Consider the following 25345-nt stretch of genomic DNA (forward strand, 5'->3'; position numbering starts at 1 on the left):
GCTGCTGACAGATGGGCGTCTTTATGTGTTGTACATGGGCGCCTTGGTCTTTTGACTTGTGTCCTGTGTTCAGCATGACGCCTGTTCTGTGCAGCGGTGCTTGCCGACCTCAGAGCGCATGCGCCAATGAGGCCGCGCTGATTGGTTGATCTCGGTCACGTGACTGCGGTCACAGGGTATATGAAGGTCCTGTGGAGATATGGTTACTATCTCCTTGATAAAGCGGCCTTTCTGCGCCGCGAAACGCGCATCAGGGGTCACTGCCAGACGCTTCCCCTCTTCCTCCTGCATCCTCTGGTAAGATTTTGATCTGACATTTATTTCTGTCTTTCATTGGTGGTCGCCCTTGTTTATGCCCAGATTCATTGCACCCTAAGGACATTATATGTCTCTCCTCCTTACTTTTTGAGCTTTGCTCAGGGGATTTACTTGGAGTAATCTGGGCCATATGGCCATTGATTTTTGTAGGGCGGTATTATATTTTGGACTTCCACTTTATAGGCATGATGTCTAAAATGCATATATGAGGACATTATTTCCATCTTGGATGGACAAGTGGATGGTCATGTATGTGTTCTTCTGCTTTATATTGGCACCTCATCAAGATTTTGTGCACTTCTTTGTACGATTTTTAATAAAAATTATTAATATTTTTGCAGTCGTCGTTTTGCTCCCTTTTTTCTCCGGTGTTTCCATGTTTATAGGAGCTGATGTGGCTTGTGCCTACGGTGAACAAACTGTTTTGGTATCATCCATAGGCATTTTAGCATTTTACATAGGAATCTTGTTATTAGTCCCAGGGGGTAGGTGGATCCTCCAGGTTGTAAGTTCTATAGAAAAGGGCTTTCAATGCCCAAAGTCATTTGAACAGTTTTGGGTGGAGGAGAATGTTGTGGTCTAGAGGCAAAATGGTGATCATGGTAATACAGCTGGACTACACCACCGATAAAGCAGCCATAGCCGGTAACATAGTAACATAGTTATTAAGGTTGAAGGGAGACTTTAAGTCCATCTAGTTCAACCCATATCCTATCCTAACTTGCCCTAACATGTTGATCCAGAGGAAGGCAAAAAAAACCCATGTGGCAACAGTAAGCTTCACATTGGGGAAAAAAATTCCTTCCCGACTCCACATACGGCAATCAGACTAGCTCCCTGGATCAACGCAATATTAAGGAAACTAGTGTATATACCCTGTAATATTATACTTTTCAAGAAAGGCATCCAGTCCCTTCTTAAATTTTAGTAGTGAATCACTCATTACAACATCATATGGCAGAGAGTTCCATAGTCTCACTGCTCTTACAGTAAAGAATCCGCGTCTGTGAGTATGCTTAAACCTTCTTTCCTCCAGACGTAGAGGATGCCCCCTTGTCCCCGTCACAGGTCTAAGAGTAAAAAGATCATTAGAAAGGTCTTTGTATTGTCCCCACATATATTTATACATTGTAATAAGATCACCCCTAAGCCTTCGATTCTCCAAACTAAATAACCCCAAGTGTAATAACCTGTCTTGGTATTGCAGACCCCCCAGTTCCCTAATAACCTTGGTCGCTCTTCTCTGCACCCGCTCCAGTTCAGCTATGTCTTTCTTATACACTGGAGATCAGAACTGTACACAGTATTCTAAGTGTGGACGCACTAGTGACTTATATAGAGGTAAAATTATGTTCTCCTCATGAGCATCTATGCCTCTTTTAATGCATCCCATTATTTTATTTGCCTTTGCACCAGCTGCTTGACTCTGGCCACTAAATGTGAGTTTGTCGTCCACCCATACACCCAGGTCTTTTTCAGTGACTGTTTTGCCCAGTGTTTTACAATTAAGCACATAATTATACAACTTGTTCGTTCTACCCAAGTGCATGACCTTACATATAACCCCATTAAAGCTCATTTGCCATTTATCAGCCCAAGCTTCTAGTTTACATAAATCCTCCTGTAATATAAAATTGTCCTCCTCTGTATTAATTACCCTGCAGAGTTTAGTGTCATCTGCAAATATTGAAATTCTACTCTCTATGCCCCCTACAAGGTCATTAATAAATATGTTAAAAAGAAGCGGGCCCAAAACTGACCCCTGTGGTACCCCACTGCTAACCGTGACCCAGTCCGAGTGTGCTCCATTAATAACCACCCTTTGTTTCCTATCCCTGAGCCAGCTCTTAACCCACCTACACATATTTTCCCCTATCCCCATTGTTCTCATTTTATGTATCAACCTTTTGTGTGGCACCGTATCAAAAGCTTTTGAAAAGTCCATGTACACCACGTCCACTGCATTCCCTTGGTCCAGTCCAGAACTTACCTCTTCATAAAAGCTTATCAGATTAGTCTGACAGGAACGGTCTCTTGTAAACCCATGTTGATATTGGGTCATAAGGTTATTCTTCTCCAGATACTCCAGTATAGTATCTCTTAGAAAACCCTCCAGGATTTTACCCACAGTTGAGGTTAAACTTACAGGCCTATAATTTCCAAGTTCAGTTTTTGTCCCCTTTTTGAATATTGGCACCACATTTGCTATACGCCAGTCCTGTGGTACAGACCCTGTTATTATGGAATCTTTAAAGATTAAAAATAGTGGTCTATCTATGACTGTGCTTAATTCCTGCAGTACTCGGGGGTGTATCCCATCCGGGCCCAGGGATTTGTCAATTTTAGAGATTTTTAGACGCCGCCGTACTTCCTGCTGGGTTAAGCAGGTGACATTTAATGGAGAATTTTTATCCCTGATCATGTTATCCGTCATGGGATTTTCTTGTGTAAATACTGTTGTAAAAAAGTCATTTAGCATATTGGCTTTTTCCTCATCCTCATCCACCATTTCACCCAGACTATTTTTAAGGGGACCAACACTATCATTTTTTAGCTTCTTACTATTTATGTAGTAAAAGAATATTTTGGGATTATTTTTACTTTCTCTGGCAATGAGTCTCTCTGTCTCAATCTTTGCTGTCTTGATTTGCTTTTTACAGAATTTATTTAATCTTCTGTATTTAGTTAATGACTCATCACTACCTACTTGCTTTAATTCTCTAAATGCTTTATTTTTATCTCTTATTGCGCCCCTTACAGCTCTATTTAGCCATAGTGGTTTCCTCCTATTTCTCGCATGTTTATTCCCATACGGTATATATTGTGCACAGGTCCTATTCAGGATGCTAATAAACGTCTCCCATTTTCTTTGTGTATTTTTATGTCTCAGGATATCGTCCCAGTTAATTGCACCAAGATCATCTCTCATCCGTTGGAAATTTGCCTTCCTGAAGTTTAGTGTCCTTGTAACCCCTCTACTACACATCTTATTAAAGGATACATGAAAACTTATTAATTTGTGATCACTATTACCCAAGTGACCCCAACCCTTACATTTGATATGCGGTCTGGCCTGTTGGTTAATATTAGGTCTAGCAGTGCCCCCCTCTTGTTGGGTCCTGAACCAGTTGTGAAAGGTAATTGTCTCTCATCGCTGTCAGAAACCTATCACCTTTGCCTGAACTGCAGGTTTCGGTTCCCCAATGTATTTCAGGGTAGTTGAAGTCCCCCATAATAATGACTTCTCCTTGAGTCGCTGCTTCATCTATTTGCTTTATGAGGATATTCTCTGTAGCTTCCATTATTTTTGGAGATTTATAACAAACCCCTATCAGTAATTTATTATTTTTCCCCCCTCCCCTTATCTCTACCCACAGGGACTCTACATTTTCATTAGATTCATATATATTATCACGAAGGATGGGTTTTAAGGATGATTTTACATATAAACACACGCCTCCCCCTCGCTTATTTGTTCGGTCATTTCTGAACAGACTATAGCCCTGTAAATTAACCGCCCAGTCATGGCTCTCATCCAGCCATGTCTCAGATATCCCCACCATGTCATAATTATGTTCCAACAACATTAACTCCAATTCCTCCATTTTGTTGGCGAGACTTCTGGCATTAGTATACATGCACTTTATGTATCTCTCTGTACCTCTATTCTTTCTTAAATTATTAACTGTTCTAACCCCACCCCCCATGCCACCCCCACCCCCAATGTCATTATTTGTGCCCAGGTCTCTATCTGCACTGTCTTCCCCTCCTATAAAAGGAATACCCTCCCCCCCGTCCCTAGTTTAAACACTCGTCCAACCTTCTAGCCATTTTCTCCCCCAGCACAGCTGCACCCTCCCCATTGAGGTGCAGCCCGTCCCTAGCGTAGAGCCTGTAGCCAACTGAGAAGTCGGCCCAGTTCTGCAGGAACCCAAACCCCTCCTTCCTACACCAATTCCTGAGCCACTTATTAACCTCCCTAATCTCCCGTTGCCTCTCTGGCGTGGCACGTGGTACAGGAAGTATTTCCGAAAATACCACCTTGGAGGTCCTTGCTTTAAGCTTACAGCCTAATTCCCTGAAATCATCTTTAAGGACCTTCCACCTACCTCTAACTTTGTCATTTGTGCCAATGTGCACCATGACCGCTGGATCCTCTCCAGCCCCTCCCAGTAATCTGTCAACCCGATCAGCGATGTGTCGGACTCGAGCGCCAGGTAGGCAGCACACCGTTCGACGATCCCTGTCTTTGTGACAGATTGCCCTATCTGTTCCCCTAATAATTGAGTCTCCCACTACCAGAACCTGTCTGGCCTGCCCTGCTCTCCTATTTCCCCCCTTACTGGAGCAGACACTCCTCCGGCTTTCAGAGGACATGCCTTGCTGCAGCAGTGCTACTCCTGCACTAACACTCCCCTCATCTGCCAACTTAGCAAACTTATTGGGGTGTGCCAGATCAGGACTAGCCTCCCTGGTGCTCTTCCCTCTACCCCGCCTTCTAACTGTCACCCAGCTAGCTGCTTCATTGTCCTACAGCTCCAACCTAGCATCCCCCCCCTCATCTATCCCATTGAGCGTCTGCTCAGTGAGCAGAAGACTCCTTTCCATATTGTCTATGGATCTCAGTGTTGCCAGCTGCACATTTAGATCCAGTATCTGGGCTTCCAAATGCACAACGTGCTCACATCTCGCACAGCAGTATGCACCCTCGACCGGCTGGTCAAGGATTTCATACATGCGGCAAGACGTGCACTGGATGGCATTGGCAATAGTGGAGCACATCCTAATGGGGATTGCACCAGACAATAAGATAAGCAAAAATAAATTAAAAGAGAAAAAAAAAAAAAGAATTAATATAACAGCAATTCAGTAAGACCTCCCTTGGAAACTCCCTGAATCTAAAGTCACTGAATTTCAAGTCACACACTTACCACAGTTCGCACTTATGCTCAGGTCACACTCAGCTCGTTCACACTCGCTCAGGAAGAAGATTTAAAAGAGTTTTTTTTTTTTTCCCCTTTTACCAGCACACCACCTTGCTGCTCAATGCACTTCCAAAAGGTGACTGAGAAGAATCTGTGACTTCTCTGCATTCAGTGGTTACTACTCACCTGGGTAGTCACATGTGGGAATCTCCTCTTTACACCACTCATCATCTCTCACATATGTCTCTGTAGTATTAATATGGGTCAGATCTTCACCCTGAAACAAATATTGTAAAAGTCACAGACAGATGGAGAAGTCCCATCTATGATCAGCTCTAATGCTGCCATCTCCACCGTTCTCATCACACAAGTATAAAACATATAATACTGGTGGATAGAGTTGAGCGAAACGGGTCGAAAAATTTCAAAAGTCGCCGACTTTTGTCAAAGTCGGGTTTCATGAAACGAAACCCGACCCTAGGATGAGGTCGGCCACGAGGTCGGCGACTTACGCGCCAAAGTCGCGTTTCAAAAGTTTGTTTTGCGCTCTTTTTCAGCCAATCAGGATCCACGGACACTGTGGGCAACGTGATGACATAGGCAGGGGTCACCACCATCTTTCAGAAGGGCATGCAAGTGATTGGCTTGCTTTGGTGGGCGTCACAGGGGGTATAAAAGGGCGTGCACGCCGACCGCCATCTTACTTCTGCCGATCTCAGTATAGGGAGAGGTTGCTGCTGATTCTGTAGGGAGAGCGTTAGGCAGGGAAGAAGACAAAAAAACTGCTTCTGCTGCTAGCGATTTGGCCTGCACAACACACCAGTCACTGTGTGTGCAGTGCAAGGGGAGGCTATATAGTGGTTTATCAGTGGTGTTGGTTGTTGGGCTGCCTTTTAAGGCTTCCTGACAGGCTGGCATTGCTGTTTACCCACTGCTCCGCAAACTGCTTTTTTAAAAGCAATCCAATCTCCCTTATCCTCTAGTCACTTTTGTCACAGCTGTGCCATCGAGCCTGTGACATAGCGCTCAGATATCAGTGGGCCTCACACAATCCAAAAGTGTCCAGTGTCCAAAAGTGTGTGCAGAGATTCAAAATCTCCCTTATCCTCTAGTCACTTTGGTCACAGCTGTGCCATCGAGCCTGTCACATAGCGCTCAGATATTCATTGGGCCTCACACAATCCAAAAGTGTCCAGTGTCCAAAAGTGTGTGCAGAGATTCAAAATCTCCCTTATCCTCTAGTCACTTTGGTCACAGCTGTGCCATCGAGCCTGTCACATAGCGCTCAGATATTCATTGGGCCTCACACAATCCAAAAGTGTCCAGTGTCCAAAAGTGTGTGCAGAGATTCAAAATCTCCCTTATCCTCTAGTCACTTTGGTCACAGCTGTGCCATCGAGCCTGTCACATAGCGCTCAGATATTCATTGGGCCTCACACAATCCAAAAGTGTCCAGTGTCCAAAAGTGTGTGCAGAGATTCAAAATCTACCTTATCCTCTAGTCACTTTGGTCACAGCTGTGCCATCGAGCCTGTCACATAGCGCTCAGATATCAGTGGGCCTCACACAATCCAAAAGTGTCCAGTGTCCAAAAGTGTGTGCAGAGATTCAAAATCTCCCTTATCCTCTAGTCACTTTGGTCACAGCTGTGCCATCGAGCCTGTCACATAGCGCTCAGATATTCATTGGGCCTCACACAATCCAAAAGTGTCCAGTGTCCAAAAGTGTGTGCAGAGATTCAAAATCTCCCTAATCCTTTAGTCACTTTGGTCACAGCTGTGCCATCGAGCCTGTGACATAGCGCTCAGATATCAGTGGGCCTCACACAATCCAAAAGTGTCCAGTGTCCAAAAGTGTGTGCAGAGATTCAAAATCTCCCTTATCCCCATAGTCACTTTGGTCACAGCTGTGCCATCGAGTCTGTCACATAGTGCTCAGATATTCATTGGGCCTCACACAATCCAAAAGTGTCCAGTGTCCAAAAGTGTGTGCAGAAATTCAAAATCTCCCTTATCCTCTAGTCACTTTGGTCACAGCTGTGCCATCGAGCCTGTCACATAGCGCTCAGATATTCATTGGGCCTCACAAAATCCAAAAGTGTCCAGTGTCCAAAAGTGTGTGCAGAGATTCAAAATCTTCCTTATCCTCTAGTCACTTTGGTCACAGCTGTGCCATCGAGCCTGTGACATAGCGCTCAGATATCAGTGGGCCTCACACAATCCAAAAGTGTCCAGTGTCCAAAAGTGTGTGCAGAGATTCAAAATCTCCCTTATTCTCTAGTCACTTTGGTCACAGCTGTGCCATCGAGCCTGTGACATAGCGCTCAGATATCAGTGGGCCTCACACAATCCAAAAGTGTCCAGTGTCCAAAAGTGTGTGCAGAGATTCAAAATCTCCCTTATCCTCTAGTCACTTTGGTCACAGCTGTGCCATCGAGCCTGTCACATAGCGCTCAGATATTCATTGGGCCTCACACAATCCAAAAGTGTCCAGTGTCCAAAAGTGTGTGCAGAGATTCAAAATCTCCCTTATCCTCTAGTCACTTTCGTCACAGCTGTGCCATCGAGCCTGTGACATAGCGCTCAGATATCAGTGGGCCTCACACAATCCAAAAGTGTCCAGTGTCCAAAAGTGTGTGCAGAGATTCAAAATCTCCCTTATCCTCTAGTCACTTTGGTCACAGCTGTGCCATCGAGCCTGTCACATAGCGCTCAGATATCAGTGGGCCTCACACAATCCAAAAGCGTCCAGTGTCCAAAAGTGTGTGCAGAGATTCAAAATCTCCCTTATCCTCTAGTCACTTTGGTCACAGCTGTGCCATCGAGCCTGTGACATAGCGCTCAGATATCAGTGGGCCTCACACAATCCAAAAGTGTCCAGTGTCCACAAGTGTCTGCAGAAATTCAAAATCTCCCCTGTCCTATAGACACCTTGTACCTTGTTTTACATTACTATATAGTTTGTTGGATTTTGTCTACATTTCTACCAAAAATGAGGAAGGCTGGTGGAAGAGGCCGTGGAATTGGGCGGGGGTTGGCAGCTGGTAATGATGGTGTTGGTGGTGGATCTGATGGTAGTGGCAAGAGCAAAATAGGACCGAATGCAGGAGGTGTTGAGCCTGCGTCATCGTCTGGCTACATAAGGCCTCGAACGCTTAGTTTTCTAGGAGTTGGCAAACCGCTTTTAAAGCCAGAGCATCAGGAAAAAGTTTTGTCTTACATTGCTGACTCAGCCTCCAGCTCTATCGCCTCCTCTTCTTCAGTTGTAAAAAGTAAAAGCACTGAGTCGTCATTGGAGGCTCATGTTCATGAACCACACCTTTCCTTGTGTCCTTCACCCCAACCAAGATTGAAGGATGACGCAGGCCATACTACTGAATACTCCATGGAGCTGTTTTCACATACCATGCCTGGATTATCAAGTGAAATGGTGAATTACCCAGGCCAAGATGAATCTGACATGGAGTGCACTGATGCACAGCCGCTGATGGATGATTCTGCTGGTACATTCACTCAGAGCACTACATTGTCCTCGCAGTGTACAGAGCCAGATTTTGACCCTGATGAGACTCAGGTGCCCCTTCCCGCACACTATACCACCATACACGGTGACACAGAGAAAGGTGCACATGACATAGAAGAGGAGGTGATGGATGACCCAGTTGTTGACCCAGATTGGCATCCATTGGGGGAAGAGGGTGCTGCTTCCAATAGCTCAGATGAGGAGCATCCACAGCAGAAATCGACATCGCAACAGCTGTTATCTGGCAGGCCCGTAGCACTCCAAAGACAGGTTCCAAACATCAAAAGAGTTGCTGGACAGCTTGTCCAGAGGGTCAAAAGATCACAGCGTGCTAGGCCGCAAAATGTCTGCCAAAGTAGGAAGAGTGCAGTGTGGCACTTTTTTGAACAAAATCCTCATGATCAGGCCAAGGTTATCTGTAAGAAGTGCGCAAAGACCTTTAGCCGAGGGAAAAATCTGAAAAATTTGAATACCAGTTGCATGCTTAGACATTTAACCAGCATGCACTTGCAAGCGTGGACACAACACCAAACCTCAAGTGCCACATGTGCAACTGATCACAACGAAGGTAGTCAGCAACGCTACATTGTTTCCCCCACTGTAAGCCCACCGGTTAGCACAGCAGCAAATGTTGAGGTGTCGTTGCAAGGCCACAGCAGTCAGGGAATCCCACTGTTATATCAACGAAAGACTGATTCTAGGCCATCAGAAAGAACACCAACTCCATCACCATCATCAACCCTCTCTCAGTCCGCCCTGTCCACCGCTACTTCCACCATATGCAGCTCTCAAGTCCAGCTCACCCTCCCAGACACTATGAGTAGGTCAAGAAAGTACTCAGTCTCTCATCCATGTACACTGGGTTTGAACGCCCACATTGCCAAACTAATCTCGTTTGAGATGATGCCCTTTCGGTTGGTGGAAAGCACAGCTTTCCGCGAACTCATGGCCTATGCAGTACCACGCTATGACCTACCCAGTCGCCACTTCTTCTCTCACAAAGCCATCCCAGCCCTCCACCATCATGTGAAAGACCGCATTGTCCATGCACTCAAGCAGTCAGTGAGCGGAAAGGTGCACCTCACAACTGATGCATGGTCCAGTCGGCATGGCCAGGGCCGTTACGTGTCCATCACTGCGCACTGGGTTAATGTGGTTGATGCAGGGTCCACAGGGGACAGCGGTGGTGGGACAGTGCTGCCTAGCCCACGGTATAGGAAACAGTTGGCTGTAGGCGTTCGACCCTCCTCCTCCTCCTCCTCCTCCAGAAGCGAAAGCTCGTCCACAGAGCGCAGTCGTACGAGCACTCCATCTGCAGCTGCCACTGTTGCACATGATGTGTCCCCCTATCGAGCAGCTAGTGGAAAGCGTCAGCAGGCTGTGTTGCAGATGATGTGTTTGGGCAACAGACACACCGCCGAGGTGCTGGCCGAGTACTTGAAGCGACAAACTGAGTCATGGCTGGGCAGTGTACATCTTGAGGCAGGCAAGGTAGTTAGTGATAACGGACGTAATTTTGTGGCAGCCATAGCCCTTTCAAAACTCAGCCACATACCTTGCTTGGCTCACACCTTGAACCTGGTGGTGCAGTGCTTCCTCAAAAATTATCCGGAGTTAACAGCCCTGCTCCAGAAGGTGCGAAGACTGTGCGCGCACATCCGCCGGTCGCCTGTACACTCCGTTCGTATGCAGAAGCCGCAGCGATTGCTCCACCTTCCCAACCACCACCTCATTATCGACATTGCAACAAGGTGGAACTCCACCCTGCACATGGTGGAGCGGCTGTGCGAGCAGAGGCAGGCCATAATGCATTTGTGGGAGGATACACGGCCAGGCACTTTGAGAGCAGACATGGATTTGACAGGTGTGCAGTGGTCGAAGCTGAAAGACCTCTGTAAAGTCCTTCAGTGTTTTGAGGAATGCACACGGCTGGTAAGCGCAGACGACGCCATCCTAAGCATGAGCATCCCACTTATGCGTCTGCTCATGCAAACTTTGACGCACCTTAAGGAGCAGGCGTCTGCAGCCAATGTTGATGAGGAGGAAGAGGAGGAGGGAATCCTTGATGACATTCAGCCATTGTCTGCTCAGGGACCTCTCCTGGACGAGGTGGAGGAAGAAGAGGAGGAGGAGGATGATGATGGGCATGATTACTTAGGGGAGGAGGATGTATCTCGTGGGGCAAGTGAAAATGTTGGCGTGGCAAGGTCTGGTACAGGGTTTGTGCGTGACTGGAGGGATGTGGATTTGCCAGAAAGTGCTCCTCCACCCAGAGAAAACAAAAAGCAAAAAACACAAATATCCTGAACTAAAAGTAAAAAATATACTGCAAATAATGCATAAAGGTAATAATAATAATAAGGGTATTTAGTAAACATAATTTTGATCAAAATAATGAACAAGCCATCCCGCCATGTCACGGCAACCCTTGTGCGTGACTGGAGGGATGTGGATTTGCCAGAAAGTGCTCCTCCACCCAGCACTCGCAGTGCATCATTGACACCGGGAACATTGTCCCACATGTCAGATTATGCCTTGCAGATCCTAAAAAGGGACCCCCGCATTGCCAAAATGATGAACGATGACGACTACTGGTTGGCCAGCATCCTGGATCCACGCTATAAAGGCAAATTACAAAACATCATGCCACAGGAGAACCTTGACCTAATATTGGCAAATAAACAAGCAACTCTGGTAAATCGGTTGCTTGAGGCATTCCCAGCACACAGCAGCGGTGATGGTTCTCACACGAGCCGTACGGGCCGGGGGCAGCTTGGCAGAGGTGTTCGTGGTGCACACAGCAGAAGTGGCGTTGGAGACAGGGGTTTCATGACAATGTTGTGGACTGATTTTTCAAATACCGCTCACACAACTGGTAATACTGCATCGATGGAAAGTGACAGGAGACAGCAGTTGTCAACTATGGTTACAAACTACTTTTCCTCCCATATCGATGTTCTCCCACACAGGTCATTCCCCTTTGACTATTGGGCCGCTAAACTGGACACCTGGCCTGAATTGGCCCAATATGCCTTACAGGAGCTCGCTTGCCCAGCTGCAAGTGTGCTATCGGAAAGAGTCTTCAGTGCAGCTGGATCAATCCTGACAGAAAAAAGGACCCGTCTGTCAACCAAAAATGTGGATGATCTAACCTTCATTAAAATGAACCATGCATGGGTTTCCAAGGATTTTGTCCCATCTTCCCCTGATGACACATAGGGTGACAGAAAAATGGCTTGCTTTGGTCCACCTCTTCCTGGGACTTCACCTATTTCGCCTTTTGCATCAGCTGAATGTCCAACATCAACATATGCCACTTTCTAAAACTCCCTAACTGTGCTGCCTCCCCCCCATGGACGGGGTCACCACCTAGCGCACGACACCGTGCGAGTGCCGTTGCCCTGGACAGGTGGGTAGGCCGACTCTTGGGCGCGGGCTCTGGCACAGGGTCCCTCATAGTGCAATCAAGTGTCTCTGACGGTGGTGGTGCACACCCGCCGTCAGACACACCGCTGTACTATGAGGGGCCCAGTGCCAGTACCGAAGCCCACGAGTGGGCCCCCCTTGCTTGGGCAGGGCCCCAGCATTTGCAATCTTTACCTCTCCCTGCTCCTCCGCTGTGTAATCTGGGCCGTCAAATCCATACTGTGCCTGACACCGTCTGAGCCTGCCTCCTGATGTATAGACATATATTTTGAATGTGTACGCTATCCATACATGTTATCTGGGGATACGGTACCCTTTCTAACCTTTGTGCAATCACGTGCAATCCATACTGGGCCTAACACCGTCTGAGCCTGCCTCCTGAGACATATATTTTGAATGTGTACGCTATCCATACATGTTATCTGGGGATACGGTACCCTTTCTAACCTTTGTGCAATCACGTGCAATCCATACTGGGCCTAACACCGTCTGAGCCTGCCTCCTGAGACATATATTTTGAATGTGTACGCTATCCATACATGTTATCCGGGGATACGGTACCCTTTCTAACCTTTGTGCAATCACGTGCAATCCATACTGGGCCTAACACCGTCTGAGCCTGCCTCCTGATGTATAGACATATATTTTGAATGTGTACGCTATCCATACATGTTATCTGGGGATACGGTACCCTTTCTAACCTTTGTGCAATCACGTGCAATCCATACTGGGCCTAACACCGTCTGAGCCTGCCTCCTGAGACATATATTTTGAATGTGTACGCTATCCATACATGTTATCCGGGGATACGGTACCCTTTCTAACCTTTGTGCAATCACGTGCAATCCATACTGGGCCTAACACCGTCTGAGCCTGCCTCCTGATGTATAGACATATATTTTGAATGTGTACGCTATCCATACATGTTATCCGGGGATACGGTACCCTTTCTAACCTTTGTGCAATCACGTGCAATCCATACTGGGCCTAACACCGTCTGAGCCTGCCTCCTGAGACATATATTTTGAATGTGTACGCTATCCATACATATTATCCGGGGATACGGTACCCTTTCTCACCTTTGTGCAATCACGTGTAATCCATACTGGGCGTGAGAACGGCTGGCGAGCTGTTAAGCAAGCTACAGCACCTGTGGTTTGCACACGTAAGTTTTTCATTTTTTCAGGAATGACGGTTAGGCCTAATTCCGGAACTGCGGTTGACCTGCACTTACTGGGAAATCATTGTTCGCGGGTAATAATTGTAATCAGTGATCCCCATCACTAACGTTGTTCAGCGGGTTATCTGCACCTGTAAGCGACAAACGCTGGCCTTTTCAGTGTAGCGCACATGCAGCCACGGACATGTAAGGGCATGACACACCAGTTATTGGCCAATCTCATGTGCCAGAGCCTCACGTGTCCCTCTAGTAAGCCGGACTCGGACCACGGGGCATGACGGAGTCTCGTTCGTTAACGGAATTAAGCTTGCAATGTGTGCATCTGTTCTGTAGCTGGCATGGTTGAGGTTTCCCAGGTGGAGTCGAATTTATCCGTAGGCTCCACTCCTGGTGGTGCCCTTCTGGACATTCCTTTAAGGTTCAGCTTTGCAACCATACTGCCCACGTAAAACAAACACTTTGCCTTCATGAACGCTGTTTGGAGGGTCATGACTCGTGGGAATAACGCCGCCCAATCAGTTAACCTGCTAGAGAGATCCTTCATTGCTCCTAAGCATGACATCACACTCCCTAGGAAGAAGGTAATGCCACTGTGGCGACCGTACTCCTGGGGGCGACACAAGTGCACTGATGCCCAGCCACTGCTCGATGAATCTGCTGGTACATTGACCCAGACCACTACATTCCCCTCGCTCGCTACCCGGCCTGAATCTGACCCTGATGAAACTCAGGTTACCCTTCCCATATACAGTTCCATCTTACACGGTGACAAAGAGGAAGCTGCAGATGAAAGTGCAGGTTCGGCCCACCCGCCATCAGACACACCACCGTACTATCAGGGGCCCTGTGCCAGTGCCGTCGCCAACGAGTGGGCCCCCCCTGCTTGCCCAGGATCACAGCACTTGCAAAGATGAAATACTGTGCAGTGAGATGGAAGATGGGGACGACGAGGAGTCTAGACTAGTACAGGGATTCCCTAGCGAGGAGACTTATTTGATTGTTTTCAATGTTGGGACAGCAATTTTTGGGGAGCACTATACTCTGGAGAATGATAGATGGGGCCCACCATACACTGGAACATTCCAAAGGTGGACATCAGACACTGGAGCAGCATTTACAGGGCCCATTATACACTAGAGCATTAGAAATAGGGTCCATTATGTTTGGAGCATTATTTGGGCCCATAAGACAGTGGAGCTTCATCCATGAGGACCAACATATACTGTAGCATTATGTGGAGCTCATCATATACTGTTTCAAACATTATATGGGACCAATGATTCTGTATGGAGAAATAGATGGGCCTCGTCATGAGATGTAAAAAGTGAAGTATTTTTCATTGTACTATACCGCTATTTCTCTGCCGTATCGGAGCAGCATGAGTTGTGGTATGTGTTAAAGGGGCGCTCTTTCGCCCAGGGCACATGAAAACCTGCAGCCAGCCCTCCCCCCCCCACAACTTTAGCCAAATAACCCCCATTTTTCAGTGCGTAACTTGTATTATGAAGTTAATTAAGGTTGACAAGCTTAAGTAAGAAGAATTGATGCTTTTGGCATTCAAATGGGCACTGTAGGTGTGTTTCCTGTCCTCCTCTCACTGCCGACTTTTATTCCCCATTGACTTACATTGGGTTTCGTGTTTCGGGACGACCCCAACTTTTCCCTATAATCGGACGATCTTGCTCGACCCGACTTTTGGAAAAGTCGGGTTTCACGAAACGAAACGCGACCCTAAAAAACCAAAAGTCGCTCAACTCTACTGGTGGATAAAACAAGACTGAGCACAAGACCTTCACAGTCATCTACACATCATAGGGGAGATCTCCTGACACCTTCTCTCCATCTACCTGATGATCCTGAGGAGCACTGGGGTCTTCTTGTTTACAGTCCTGTGGAAGAAGAGGATGGGGACATCTCTCTGGTGTTGTCCTCTTACTGGATAGATCTGGAGGAAACACATACAGGGACTGAATTCATTCTCTACATACAGATAATTATAGGCCGTGTGTATTTAGTCCTGTCTATTACCTGGTGATGTGAAGGGCTGGGAAACCTCCATTATGATGTTCTTGTACAGATCTCTGTGTCCTTCTAAATACTCCCACTCCTCCATGGAGAAATAGACAGCGACATCCTGACACCTTATAGGAACCTGACACATACAATGATACCGTCATCCCCCGATCCCTTCATAGTGTTACTGTATAATGTCCCAGCATTCCCAGCACTGTCACCTCTCCAGCCAGCAGCTCAATCATCTTGTAGATGAGTTCTAGGATCTTCTGGTCATTGATGTCCTCATGGATCAGGGGGTGAGGTGGAGGCCCCATGATTGGGCTCCGGGGTCTTCCACATCCCTCAGACACAGGGTCCTGACAGCGATCACTAGAGGTCTTCTTCACCACTGTGTAATCCTGGTTATGGAGAGACACATTAATAAATCTCACTACAGACATTTCCAGAGTCCTCACCTCTCCAGTTCTGTCCATCTGTTATTCCCATAGATAAGAATGATGTAATGTGACGTCATCAGAATCTCTCACCTCTCCAGTGAGACGGAAGAGGATCTCTAGGGTGAGGTGTAACATCCTCTCCGCCATCTTGTCTCTGTCCATATCCATCCTTGATCGGTAAATCAGGAAAATGTTCTTCTGTAGAAGATCTTCACTGAGAGGATCCGATATTGTAGAGACCTGAATGAGAAGAAGATGAGCCGACATTTCCAGGATTCTTCTTGTGGGAATCGGCTGCGATATCCCCTGTGCAATATATTACTAGTATTAATGTGCTCAGTAATGGGGAATCTCCACATACCTCCACCTGCAGAGCCGCACTCCACATGTGTGGCTGCTCTGTGCAGTGCACAGGACCTGTGATGAGGTCACAGGAGGGGAGGAGTCAGGGGTCACATGATCTCCGGAGTGAAGACGCTCCATGGAGCCTTCTCCTCAGTCAGTGACATTCCCGCCATTATTCGCCCCTCACTACTGGCACAATTACCCCGTGCCGCCTTTTCTACACAGTGTTATGTGTGGAATGTAACGTGTGGTTTCTCTGGAGACAAATAGACCCCACACATGAGGGAATTCTCACCGGTTACCGGCCGTCTACTATATGGCGGCATATGATTGTGCTATCGACTCCACACCAGGAGCTAAAATGCCCCAATCTCATTTATTTCCTCCCTTCCAGAGTCCGGCTGAGGCTCATACACGGCCATGCTCCTCTCCAGTCACCGTGGGGGGTTTGGTAGAAGGATGGAGAGTTGGGCCTGTGAGTCACGGTTCACCTTCCCTATCCTTTACCCCTTATACCTGACCTGTTTATCCAATTATCTGGAGCTAAATGGTTTTACAAACTTACCGTGAGAGGGGAATATAACCTTATCAGTGTACGTCAGGGTGATGATTGGAAGGCCGCATTCAATACACAAGAGGGGCAGATATAAAATCTGATGCCGCCATTCGGGGTAACCAATGCTCCGGCAGTCTGTGACAATGTCAGTAATTAAATCCTCACTGATTTGTAGATTTGTGGTAATTTTCCTGGATGATATAGTTAGTTACTCCCGTCCTCTGGAGGAGCATGCTGAGCATGTCAGACAGGTTCTCCAGGGTCTATGTGACAACTATTTATTTGGTAACCTGGAGAAATGACAATTTGTGGTCCAGCAGGTCCAGATCTCAGGACATTTGGCTTCTGCATTAGGGTCTCAGATGGACCCCGTTGCGGTCCCAGCAGTCCCTTCATTGGTTTTAACCAAGTAACCTGAAAGGAAAGTGTTACAGAGATTTCTTGTAGTCAAGATACTGGGGACAAACAAGCGAAAAATAGGGTCTTACCTGATAACCAGATATAATGGAAGTAGGGGAGTATTACACTCACCTGATGGAGCGGCACCTTTACACCATGCTCAATGCATAAATCAGCTGCTGCAGGACCCGGGGCCAAAGACCGAGCAGAAGAGCTGATCCGGGTATAATGTGTCTGTACCTGCGCTGCTGATGGAGACGATCGGAGATGGAGATTTTCCTTAAAAACGTTTATTCAAATAGGTTTTCAAAGTCAACGTGTTTCACAGTCACGCAGGATGTCTTCCTCAGGTCGAAGCCTAATAGCGGATAAACATGTCAAGCTTGGAACATTTTATATGCAGTCTTTTGGAAAAAAAAAGTCGAGCAAAGCACAATATGTCAAAGTTCATGAGAAAGTCCATCAAGCAAAGATAAATTATGGTTCATGAAAAAACAAAAAAAAATTTACACACATTAATTATATTAAAAAGTACTTATGAATTAAGTGAGGTCACCTAAAAGAATGAATAAACCTGAATGTGAAATGAATGAAAAAGTTCTGGCCAGTAAATAAATTATTTATAAATGGCGTTATTTAGTTGTCAGTAGTTTCCTATATGAGATGTGAGCTGGTGTTCTGTAAGTTTCTGAAGTCACAGGTATAGTGGTGTAAAGCTGTGCACCACTAGTGAGCTTGATGGATCAGCATCAGATTGAAAACATAGGATTATTGGAAAAGAAACCATTGAGCTAGAAGACAAATACGTAACCCAATGGTTAATAAGGCCTCTTTTACACATCAGTTTTTTGCCCTCAGTCACAATCCGTCGTTTTTTAAAAAAAACGGATCCAGCAATTGATGCCACTGGATCCAGTTTTTTCTCATAGACTTGTATTAGCGATGGATGACTGTCCGTTTCATTCGTCGATCGACGGATCCGTCAGAAATTCTTTGTCCGTCGGTCGGAGAAAACAGACATAGGAAAGTTTTTTGTGTCAGTTGAAAAGTCGGACAGCGAATCCGTCACTGGATTTTGTTTTTTTTAAACTGAGCATGCTCCAAGGATAATTTTTTAGCCAAAAGTAGCATTTTTCTTTCTTGCACGCACAAAAAATCTCTCTCTCTCCTCCAGACCCACAATGTAAAACTAGACTAGTGGATTAATAATGGATACATGTCTTATTGATGTATCTCCATTATTAACCAGGCTTAATGTCCCCTTACAATAGCAAGTTGAGATTAATGTCTTCTTACCCCATATGCCACCCGCTACAGGGCAATGGGAAGGGAGAGGGTAAGTGCCGGAATTGGCGCATCTTACAGATGCGCCTTTTCTGGGGTGGCTGGGGGCAGATTTTTTTAAGCCAAGGGGGCCCAAAAACAATGGTCCCTCTCTAGGCTATTTATTTCTGCCCTCAGTCACTGGCTTGCCCTCTCTGGCAAAGAAAATTGTGCGGGAGCCCACACCAGTTTTTTCCTTGAATTAATCCTCTAATTTAACACCTACAGATCCAAAATTTTAAACACACACTATTAACATTATTAGTGAGGGATATTCTGCAATGATTTACTGTATGTAAACCAAGTCTCATGTCCTGTCGGGTTCTGTAATATTTTTACAGATGCCGATAACTGATTTTTCACCTATTCTTCTATCTATATCTCTATGAAATATAAATATATGTATACATATATATGTGTCAATGATATATATATTATATATATATATACTGCTCAAAAAAAATCAAGGGAACCCTGGACACTCTTTCTGAGCAGACACATGGATGTCAGTGACTTTCCTATCATTTCTAACTATTGTTTATTCCATTGACACAACAGCAGGAGAAATTGAAATACAATCAGTGTTGATCTCACAGAAGTGTGGCTGACTTGGAGTTACATTTTGCTGTTTAAGTGTTCCCTTTAATTTTTTGAGCAGTATATATATATATATATAGTAAGGCAGCGCTCACTGAGTGCATTGGGGAACGCCCGCTTGACAGCGCTATAACGTACAGGAAGACTGAATTTCCTTAAAAGTTCTCCTGGGTTTATTGCACCATATCCCCAGCAGCACAAACACAGAGTAGTCAGCCTTTAGGTCCGGCAACATAAAATAATAATGTCCATAAACAGGGCTTTGCTCTCTCAGACCCTGTTCACACACAGGCCAGGGAAATGTCCGTTAAACACTCAGTTCCATAGGACAGTACAGTCTTTTACTTTTTTTTTTCTAAAATCATATTTATTGAAATTTTACATCGTTAAACAGGAAAACACATCAATTCCGCAAACAGTGCAGAGTAGATTAATAATACATCAAGAAAACAGACATACAAACGTAGGAGGCAAGGAATAAGGGGGGAAAGGGGGTAGGTACACCTAAGTATACAACTGTAAATTACTTAGATCAAAGGTCTTAACAGAAACTGACCTGCTAAAGTGCAGGTTCCTGAATATCAAAGTGGCATATAAGCTAGACACATAGCAGGGTTCCTCGCGGGCAGGGAATATCAGACCCTGAATCGAAGTAGCACAAGCATCATCACGGTGGCGAGCTGGCTACCAAGCCATGGTTCCCAAATCTGGGACTTTTTCTTTTTAGATGACGCAGATAATACCAGAGCCCTTTCGTATTGGCAATGAAGGTTCATCCTGTCAATCACAAATTGTATGGTCGGAGCGCTGGACACTCTCCATTTGGATGCCACTGCCAGTCTAGCGGCTATAAACAAATGTGAGAACACTCCTCTCAACACATGCGGGATCTCATCCAAACCGATATGCAATAAAACCATACTGGGTTGTAAGGCCATCCGGATCCCAGTTACCTCAGCTATCACGTCCTCTAGGCTAGCCCAAAAATTTAGTAATTTCAGGCACGACCACCACATGTGGCTAAGTGTCCCCAACATACCGCAGCCTGTCCAACATAATGGGGAGCACTGAGGGCCAAAGTGAGCAACTTTAACTGGGTAATAGTACCGGCGTAAGAGGACTTTTTTCAATTGTTCCAGATGGTTTAAACATGAGGAAACTCTCCAAGCCTCTAACACCGCCTCCCGCCACCCATCAGGCGCTAGGGTGACCTGCAAGTCATCCTCCCATTGTCTCATGAATTGCAGTTTAACCTCTGGGTCAGGATCATTCAGGGCTCTATACAAGATAGATACATTGTGAGTACTAGGTCCGGGCATCAGGAAGAGGCCATTTACTGTACGGTCTAGGTTATAATTAAAGAAGTACGACAGTTGTGTAGTGTGTATAAGATGTCTTAGGCTGGTTTCACACTTGCGTTTTTTTTGCGGGATTTTAGCGCTAAAAAACGCATGCGATTTTTTTTCCTATACTTTGCATGGGATGCGCTTATGTGCGCATACACATGCGTTTGTATGCGTTTTTCCGCGCATGCGTTTTTTTGCGGTATGTGCTCGGGCGCACAAAATGCATCCTGTTGCATTTTTTGAGCGTCCGACTTGCCTCAAAAAAATGCATACGCACGCAATGCGTTTTTTTACAGCAAGACACCCATTATAAGTCTATGGGTGCGCATATGTGTGCATTGGCATGCTTATGTATGCGTTTTTTTGCGCATGCGTTTTTTTTTTACCATTAGTTGGACAATGGAATTTAGGGGTTTGGGTTAGAGTTAGGGTTAGTTAAGGGGGTTTAGGGCTAGGGTTAGCTAGGGTTTAGGGTTAGGGTCAGGGTTAGGGTTTAGGGTTAGGGTCAAGGTTAGAGTTAGGGTCAGGGTTAGGGTTAGGGTTAGGGTTAGGGTCAGGGTTAGGGTTAGGGTCAGGGTTAGGGTTAGGGTTAGGGTCAGGGTTAGGGTTAGGGTTAGGGTCAGGGTTAGGGTTAGGGTTAGGGTCAGGGTTAGGGTTAGGGTTAGTAAAGTCATGGTTTGGATTAGTGTGAGGGGCCACCTAATGTTGGAAAAAAACGCAAACGCGGTAAAAACGCACTAAAAATGCATACAAACGCATAAAAACGCTGCGTTTTTTTCATGCATGCTCATAAAAATGCTTGAAAAAAACGCAGCATTTGTATGCATTTGTATGCGTTTTTTCTATGCGTTTTTTTGCGCTAAAAACGCGCTGGAAAAAAAAGCAAGTGTGAAATTAGCCTTAGTTGCAAAAACTGATAAAATCTATGTCAAATATCTGGGTGTTTTGCAACTAGGTGGTCAAACGGCTTAATCGCTGTGCCGTCACACAACTAATGAAGTGATTTTACCCCAGCCAGTACCCATGGCTGTAAAATTTATATACGGGATATGTAATTCTAGCGCCTTCAGTGACACTTCAGTTAACGGGATTTTAATAAGAGTCGGGACCGTCTGTCTCCAAAAATGCAGTGCAGTAGACATGGTCTGTAGAGGGAGGTTGCAAGGCCATGGCCCAAAAGCTTCAACCTCTAACATAAATCGGGTGGAGCCTCTAGTCGCATAGAAATTTTCGATTTGCAACCATCTATGATCCTTATCTAGCTGCCACCAATCCCGCAGCCCCGCTACCACTGAGGCCTTATAATACGCCATCAAAGTTGGCAATCCCATTCCTCCCAGATCATAAGGGTAATACAAAAGGGACTTGGCTAGTGTTGAGCGACTTTTGGTATTTTAGGGTCGAGTTTGGTTTCATGAAACCCGACTTTCCCAAAAGTCAGGTCGAGCAAAATCGACCGACTATAGGGAAAAGTCGGGGTCGTCCCGAAACACGAAACCCAATGTAAGTCAATGGAGAATTAAAGTCGGCAGTGAGAGGAGGACAGGAAACACACCAACAGTGTCCATTTGAATGCCAAAAGCATAAATTCTTGTTACTGAAGCTTGTCAACCTTAATTAACTTCATAATACTAGTTACGCACTGAAAAATGGGGGTTATTTGGCTACAGTTGTGGGGGGGAGGGCTGGCTCCAGGTTTTCGTTGGCCCAGGGCCAAAGAGCGCCCCTTTAACACATACCTCAACTCATGATGCTCCGATACGGCAGAGAAATAGCAGTATAGTACAATGAAGAATACTTCACTTCTTACATCTCATGACTGATATCCATTTTAAATTCTCCAATACCTCCAAAAACGAACAGTATATAACTCCATACAGTATTATGGCCAGCGCTTAGTGCGCTATACAGAGTAATGAGGCCCATATATTTCTCCATACGGAATCATTATTCCCATATAATGTTTCAAACCATATATGATGAGCTCCACATAATGCTACAGTATATGTTGGTCCCAATGGATGAAGCTCCACTGTCTTATGGGCCCAAATAATGCTCCATATATAATGGGCCCCATTTCTACTGCTCTAGTGTATAATGGGCCCTGTAAATGCTGCTCCAGTGTCTGATGTCCATCTTTGAAATGCTCCAGTGTATGGTGGGCCCCATATATCATTCACCAGAGTATAGTGCTCCCCAAAAATTGCTGTCCCAACATTGAAAACAATTACATAAGTATCCTTGCTAGGGAATCCCTGCACTACTCTGAACTCCTTGTCGTCCCCATCTTCCATCTCACTGCACTTGGCTGTTTAGGCCCTCCCACCGGCAGAGACACTTTTGCGTACTATGCGGTGCCCTGTGCCAGTGCCATCGCCCATGAGTATGCCCCCCACCTGCTCAAGGAACCTGCACTTTCATCTGCACCTTCCTCTTTGTCACCGTGTAAGGTGGTATAGTATGCGGGAAGGGGAACCTGAGTTTCCTCTGGGTCAGATTCTGGTTGTGTAGAGTGCGAGGGGAATGTAGTGGTCTGGGTCAATGTACCAGCAGCATCATCCAGCAGTGGCTGGGCCTCAGTGCTCTTGTGGCGTCCCCAAGAGTACGGTCACCACTGTGGCATTGCCTTCCTCCTAGGGAGTGTGATGGCATGCTTGGGAGCAACAAAGGATCTCTCTAGCAGGTTAACTGTGTTGTCAAGCTTGGGAGCAACGAAGGATCTCTCTAGCAGTGAAACCAACACACAACACATTTCCCACTCCAGGCCAGCAGGGAGACCTCTGAACCTGACTGCAGAGGAGCTGCTCTCTGTGGTCAGGAGGAGGTAAGTTAGGGCACTCTGTGCAGGGAAGGGGAAGTGTGTGGACGTGAGAAGGGGAGCTGGAGGATGAGCAGAGTTAAGGCTCACTCCTAGCTGGAGCGCATGGTCCGGATTCCGGTCTCCGAGTTTGAAGGGACACTGACGTTCCTGCAGCAGAAACCGGGGGAAGTAGCAGCTATAAATGCTCTGTACCCAACTAAGGCTCGGAGGCCCCAGCATCGACGTGTGCGAGGCAGAAGGAAAAGGCTACAGCTGTCTGCCATACAAGTAAAGTCTGAGGAACATCTGTTAGACAGGAGGCGTTTCAGTGAACCACGGTCCTGTGAGTGCTTCCCCCACAAGCGCTAGAAAGGAGACGTTCAGAAAGGTACATGTTGGCGGAGTGTTGGAAGGGAGCTTTCCATTCTGGTCCCGGAGGTTGGCAGAGGTCCTGACCCGGAGGACACAGCACGGAGGCAGGCATCTGTGTAACCTGCAGACTGTGAGTAAAGCTTTGGAACTGCACGCTCTGGTGTCCTACAGTTATTCCAGCACCGCTACATCTGGGTACCAGCACCTACACCGCCTGTGCCTTTCCCCATCACTACATCTACACTTCCCTGGGACTCCAGCTCCACCTGTGGGGAGCTTCACCATCTTTGCTGCACAACACCATCAGTCCCAGAGGATCTGCATGCAGCGTCGGCCTAACATCTATGTTGCCGAACACCACAGGTGGTGTTAAACTATCTATATAAACTCTTTACCATTATACCATGCCATTTACATGGGCGCCCAGGGCCACCGTCCGGGTCACCGCTGCTGTGACACATCCCACTGACACCGACCCGGTACCGAGTACCCCATATGCCGACTGCTGATCGGGCGGCGTGATTCCCACGAACCTCCAAACAGCGTCCCTGAAGGCAAAGTTTTTGGTTTCTGGGGACAGTATGATTGCAAAGCTGAACCTTAAAGGAATGTCCAAAAGGGTACCACCAGGAGTGGAGCCTGTGGCTTAATTGGACTGCACCCGGGAAACCACTACCATACAAGCTACAGAAAAGATGGACAGATTGCAAGCTTTGTCGATTCTGTGTGTGGTGTGGTATGTCCGTTTGTAGTTATGCTAGCGATTTGTCAGCTTTATTCCGTTAATGACCGAGACTCCGGCATGGCCCCGCGGTACGCGTCAAGCTTACTAGAGGGATACGCGAGGCTGTGGCACGTGAGATCGAGCAATAACAGGTCTAGCATTCCAGTACATGTCCGGAGCTGCATGCACGCTACACTGAAAGGACCAGCTTTTGTCGCTTACAGGTGCAGATAACCTGCTGAACTCCGTTAGTGATGGGGATCTGGGATTCAGATTATTCCCCGCGAACGATGATTTCCCAGTAAGTTCAGGTCAACCGCAATTCCGGAGTTAGGCCTAACCGTCATTCCTGAAAAAATTACGTGTCCAAACCACAGGTGCTGTAGCTTGCTTAACAGCTCGGCAGCCGTTCTCAGGCGCAGTATGGATTCAACAACATTGTAGAAAGTTGATAAAGGGTACAGTTTGACCGGATAACACGTATATATGTAGCCTAGTTTACACATTAAAAATATATGTCTATAGATCAGGAGGCAGACTCAGATGTTCTCAGGCCCAGTATGGATTTGACCAGATTGTACAAAGTTGAGAAAGGGTACTTTATCACTGGATAGCAGGTATATATAGCATAGTTTAAACATGTAAAATCTCCGTGTTCTCAGTATAGATTACACAGCAATCTAAAAAGTGGAAAAAAGGAAATGCATTTGAGGCGTACACAACTATATACTTTTGGTGTTATTTTTAAATCTTCATGTATATTTCTGTCTCAGTAATACAGTCCAGCCTCTCCACAATAGGAAATGAGATGGATACAATTAGTGACATAAAGGCTATTGATTGCAGAAATCTAGGAATTATTATTCATGGGAAAAACTTCCATCACAATTCTCATAGGCGATGCTGACCCTCAATTAATTTGTGTGTTGAGACAGTGAAAACATTTTTTTGTGAATAAAGTCTTGCTGTATCGCACTTCCATTGATTCCATCACTGTTACTCATCTCAATCCAATTTTTATCACAGGGAGCGATGTAAACATGGTGCTCACTGGCTATC

General features: G+C 46.2%; 1 protein-coding gene across 1 annotated transcript; it reads right to left on the bottom strand.

Annotated features, from left to right (window-relative positions):
* Window positions 1-4641: 4641 nt before the first annotated feature.
* Window positions 4642-16332, bottom strand: LOC141058932 (uncharacterized). The gene is made up of 6 exons (XM_073555146.1): window positions 16186-16332; window positions 15915-16064; window positions 15606-15785; window positions 15400-15523; window positions 15219-15316; window positions 4642-5520 (listed from the first exon to the last, which is right to left on the bottom strand). The coding sequence occupies exons 1-6, from the start codon at window positions 16210-16212 to the stop codon at window positions 5422-5424; spliced, it is 678 nt and encodes a 225-aa protein (XP_073411247.1). The 5' UTR covers window positions 16213-16332; the 3' UTR covers window positions 4642-5421.
* Between the last annotated feature and the right edge of the window lie 9013 nt (window positions 16333-25345).

Source organism: Dendrobates tinctorius, unplaced genomic scaffold (assembly GCF_039654945.1).
Source record: "Dendrobates tinctorius isolate UK_male_01 unplaced genomic scaffold, ASM3965494v1 ptg000221l, whole genome shotgun sequence".
Classification (NCBI taxonomy): domain Eukaryota; kingdom Metazoa; phylum Chordata; class Amphibia; order Anura; family Dendrobatidae; genus Dendrobates; species Dendrobates tinctorius.